This window comes from Procambarus clarkii, chromosome 26 (genome assembly GCF_040958095.1).
Source record: "Procambarus clarkii isolate CNS0578487 chromosome 26, FALCON_Pclarkii_2.0, whole genome shotgun sequence".
In the NCBI taxonomy this organism is placed as follows: Eukaryota; Metazoa; Arthropoda; class Malacostraca; order Decapoda; family Cambaridae; genus Procambarus; species Procambarus clarkii.
The window spans coordinates 25,240,752-25,245,741 of NC_091175.1; the positions used below are offsets into that span (position 1 = coordinate 25,240,752).

The window sequence follows — 4,990 nt, forward strand, 5'->3', positions numbered from 1 at the left end:
TAGTCAACAAAGCATCAGGGACACCAATTGTCAGTAGGGAAGCAAAAACACCAGTGGTCAGTAGGGAAGCAAAAACACCAGTGTAAGTAGGGCAGCAGGGACATCAATGGTCAGAGGAGAAGCAGGGACACCAGTGGTCAGTAGGGCAGCAGGGACACCAGTGGTCATTAGGGCAGCAGGGACACCAGTGGTAAGAAGGGAAGCAGGGACACCAGTGGTCAGTAGGGCAGCAGGGACACCAGTGGTCAGTACGGCAGCAGGGACACCAGTGGTCATTAGGGAAGCAGGGACACCAGTTGTCAGTACGGCAGTAGGGACACCAGAGGTCAGTCGGGAAGCAGGGACACCAGTGGTCAGTAGGGAAGCAGGGACACCAGTGGTCAGTAGAGCAGCAGAGACACCAATGGTCAGTAGAGCAGCAGAGACACCATTGGTCAGTAGGGCAGCAGGGACACCAGTGGTCAGTAAGGCAGAAGGGACACCAGTGGTCAATAGGGCAGCAGGGACACCAATAGTCAGTAGGGCAGCAGGGACACCAGTGTTCAGTAGGTCAGAAGGGACACCAGGGGTCAGTAAGGCAGAAGGGACACCAGTGGTCAATAGGGCAGCAGGGACACCATTGGTCAATAGGGCCGCAAGGACACCAGTTGTCAGTGGAGTTGAAGGGACACCAGTGGTCAGTAGGGCAGCAGGGACACCAGTGGTCAGTAGGGCAGCAGGGCCACAAGTGGTCAGTAGTGAAGCTAAAACCCCAGTGGTCAGTAGGGCAGCAGGGACACCAGTGGTCAGTAGGGAAGCAGGGACACCAGTGGTCATTAGGGCAGCAGGGATACCAGTGGTCAGTTGGGCAGCAGGAATACTAGTGGTCAGTAGGGCAGCAGGGATACCAATGGTCAGTAGGGCAGCATGGACGCCAGTGGTCAGTAGGGAAGCAAAAACTGCAGTGGTCAGTAGGGCAGCAGGGTCACCGGTGGTCAGTAGGGAAGCAGGGACACCAGTGGTCAGCAGGGCAGCAGGGACACCAATTGTCAGTAGGGAAGTAAAAGCACCAGTGGTCAGAAGGGCAGCTGGGACACCAATGGTCAGTAGGGCAGCAGGGACACCAGTGGTCAGCAGGGAAACAGGGACACCAGTGGTCAGTAAAGCAGCAGGGACACCAGTGGTTAGCAGGGCAGCAAGAACACGAATTGTCAGTAGGGAAGCAAAAACACCAGTGATCAGTAGGGAAGCAAAAACACCAGTGGTCAGTACGGCAGCAGGGACACCAGTGGTCAGTAGGGCAGCAGGGACACCAGTGGTCAGTAGGGCAGCAGAGACACCAGCGGTCAGCAGGGCAACAGAGACACCAGTTGTTAGTATGGCAGCAGGGACATCACTGGTCAGAAGAGCAGCAGGGACACCAGTGGTCAGTAGGGCAACAGGGACACCAGTGGTCAGTTGGGCAGCAGGGACGCCAGTAGTCAGTATAGAAGCAAGGAACACCAGTGGTCAGTTGAGCACCAGGGACATGAGTGGTCAGTAGGGCACCAGGGACACCAGTGGTAAGAAGGGAAGCCGGGACACCAGAGGACAGTAGGGCAGCAGCCGGGACACCAGGGGTAGAAGGGCAGCAGGGGACACCAGTGGTCAGTAGGGCAATAGGGACATCAGTGGTCAGTACGGCAGCAGGGACACCAGTGGTCAGTAGGGCAGCAGGGACACCAGTGGTTAGAAGGGCAGCAGGGACACCAGTGGTCCATAGGGAAACAGGGACATCAGTGGTCAGTACGGCAGCAGGGACACCAGTGGTCAGTAGGACAGCAAGGACACCAGTGGTCAGTACGGCCGCAGGGACACCAGTGGTCAGTAGGGAAGCGGGGACACCAGTGGTCAGTACGGCAGCAGGGACACCAGTGGTCAGTAGGGATGCAGGGACACCAGTGGTCAGTAGGGAAGCAGGACACCAGTGGTCAGTAGGGCAGCAGAGACACCAATGGTCAGAAGAGCAACAGAGACACCAATGGTTAGTAGGGCAGCAGGGACACCAGTGGTCAGTAAGGCAGAAGGGACACCAGTGGTCAATAGGGAAGCAGGGACACCAATGGTCAGTAGGGCAGCAGGAACACCAGTGTTCAGTAAGTCAGCAGGGACACCAGGGGTCAGTAAGGCAGCAGAGACACCAGTGGTCATTAAAGCAGCAGGGACACCATTGGTCAATAGGGAAGCAGGGACACCAATGGTCAGTAGGGCAGCAGGAACACCAGTGTTCAGTAAGTCATCAAAAACACCAGTGGTCAGTAGGGAAGCAAAAACACCAGTGGTCAGTTGGGAAGCAAAAACACCAGTGGTAAGTAGGGCAGCAGGGACACCAGTGGTCAGAAGGGCAGCAGGGACATCAATGGTCAGAAGAGAAGCAGGGACACCAGTGGTCAGTAAGGCAGAAGGGACACCAGTGGTCAATAGGGAAGCAGGGACACCAATGGTCAGTAGGGCAGCAGGAACACTAGTGTTCAGTATGTCAGCAAAAACACCAGTGGTCAGTAGCGAAGCAAAAAAAACCAGTGGTCAGTAGGGAAGCAAAAACACCAGTGGTAAGTAGGGCAGCAGGGACACCAGTGGTCAGTAGGGCAGCAGGGACATCAATGGTCAGAAGAGAAGCAGGGACCCAGTGGTCAGTAGGGCAGCATTGACACCAGTGGTCAGTAGAGTAGCAGGGACATCAGTGGTCACTTGGGCAGCAGGGACATCAGTGGTCAGTAGGGCAGCAGGGACACCAGTGGTCATTAGGGCAGCAAGGACACCAGTGGTAAGAAGGAAGCAGGGACACCAGTGGTCAGTAGGGCAGCAGGGACACCAGTGGTCAGTACGGCAGCAGGGACACCAGTGGTCAGTAGGGAAGCAGGGACACCAGCGGTCAGTACGGCAGCAAGGACACCAGTGGTCAATAGGGAAGCAGGGACACCAGTGGTCAGTAGGGAAGCAGGGACACCAGTGGTCAGTAGAGCAGCAGAGACACCAATGGTCAGTAGAGCAGCAGAGACACCAATTGTCAGTAGGGCAGCAGGGACACCAGTGGTCAGTAAGGCAGAAGGGACACCAGTGATCAATAGGGCAGCAGGGACACCAATAGTCAGAAGGCAGCAGGGACACTAGTGTTCAGTAGGTCAGAAGGGACACCAGGGGTCAGTAAGGCAGCAGGGACACCAGTGGTCAGTAGGGCAGCAGGGACACCAGTGGTTAGAAGGGCAGCAGGGACACCAGTGGTCAGTAGGGAAACAGGGACATCAGTGGTCAGTACGGCAGCAGGGACACCAGTGGTCAGTAGGGCAGCAGGGACACCAGTGGTCAGTACGGCAGCAGGGACACCAGTGGTCAATAGGGAAGCAGGGACACCAGTGGTCAGTACGGGAGCAGGGACACCAGTGGTCAGTAGGGAAGCAGGGACACCAGTGGTCAGTAGGGAAGCAGGGACACCAGTGGTCAGTAAAACTGCAGAGACACCAATGGTAAGTAGAGCAGCAGAGACACCAATTTTCAGAAGGGCAGCAGGGACACCAGCTGTCAGAAAGGCAGAAGGGACACCAGTGGTCAATAGGGCAGCAGGGACACCAATGGTCAGTAGGGCAGCAGGGACACCAGTGGTCAGTAGGGAAGCAGGGACACCAGTGGTCAGTAGGGAAGCAGGGACACCAGTGGTCAGTAGGGCAGCAGAGACACCAATGGTCAGAAGAGCAACAGAGACACCAATGGTTAGTAGGGCAGCAGGGACACCAGTGGTCAGTAAGGCAGAAGGGACACCAGTGGTCAATAGGGAAGCAGGGACACCAATGGTCAGTAGGGCAGCCGGAACACCAGTGTTCAGTAAGTCAGCAGGGACAGCAGGGGTCAGTAAGGCAGCAAAGACACCAGTGGTCAGTAAAGCAGCAGGGACACCATTGGTCAATAGGGCCGCAAGGACACCAGTTGTCAGTGGAGTAGCAGAGACACCAGTGGTCAGTAGGGCAGCAGGGACACCAATGGTCAGTAAGGAAGCAGGGACACCAGTGGTCAATAGGGCTGCAGGGACACCAGTGGTCAAAAGGGCAGCAGGGATATCAGTGGTCAGTAGGGAAGCAAAAACACCAGTAGTCAGTAGAGGAGTAGGGACACCAGTGGTCAGTAAGGAAGGAGGGACACCAGTGGTCAGTAGGGCAGCAGGGACACCAGTGGTCAGTAGAGCAGCAGGGATACCAGTGGTCAGTAGGGAAGCAAAAACACCAGTGGTCAGCAGGGCAACAGTGACACCAGTGGTAAGTAGGGCAGCAGGGACACTAGTAGTCAACAAAGCATCAGGGACACCAATTGTCAGTAGGGAAGCAAAAACACCAGTGGTCAGTAGGGAAGCAAAAACACCAGTGGTAAGTAGGGCAGCAGGGACACCAGTGGTCAGTAGGGCAGCAGGGACATCAATGGTCAGAAGAGAAGCAGGGACACCAGTGGTCAGTAGGGCAGCAGGGACTCCAGTGGTCAGTACGGCAGCAGGGACACCAGTGGTCAGTAGGGAAGCAAGGACATCAGTGGTCAGTACGGCAGCAAGGACACCAGTGGTCAGTAGGGAAGCAGGGACACCAGTGGTCAGTAGGGGAAGCAGGGACACCAGTGGTCAGTAGAGCAGCAGAGACACCAATGGTCAGTAGAGCAGCAGAGACACCAATTGTCAGTAGGGCAGCAGGGACACCAGTGGTCAGTAAGGCAGAAGGGACAGCAGTGGTCAATAGGGCAGCAGGGACACCAATAGTCAGTAGGGCAGCAGGGACACCAGTGTTCAGTAGGTCAGAAGGGACACCAGGGGTCAGTAAGGCAGCAGGGACACCAGTGGTCAGTAGGGCTGAAGGGACACCAGTGGTTAGAAGGGCAGCAGGGACACCAGTGGTCAGTAGGGAAACAGGGACATCAGTGGTCAGTACGGCAGCAGGGACACCAGTGCATGGTCAGTAGGGCAGCAGGGACACCAGCGGTCAGTACGGCAGCA

General features: G+C 56.3%; 1 protein-coding gene across 1 annotated transcript in view; it reads left to right on the forward strand.

Moving 5' to 3' along the window:
- The first annotated feature begins 403 nt into the window (after window positions 1–403).
- Window positions 404–4,990, forward strand: part of LOC138368853 (uncharacterized) — a 30,644-nt gene continuing 26,057 nt past the window's right edge. The window contains exons 1-3 of the mRNA XM_069331563.1: window positions 404–737; window positions 2,070–2,141; window positions 2,325–2,461. Of these exons, the coding sequence (XP_069187664.1) occupies window positions 404–737; window positions 2,070–2,141; window positions 2,325–2,461 (543 nt within the window). The remainder of the gene's footprint in view (window positions 738–2,069; window positions 2,142–2,324; window positions 2,462–4,990) is intronic.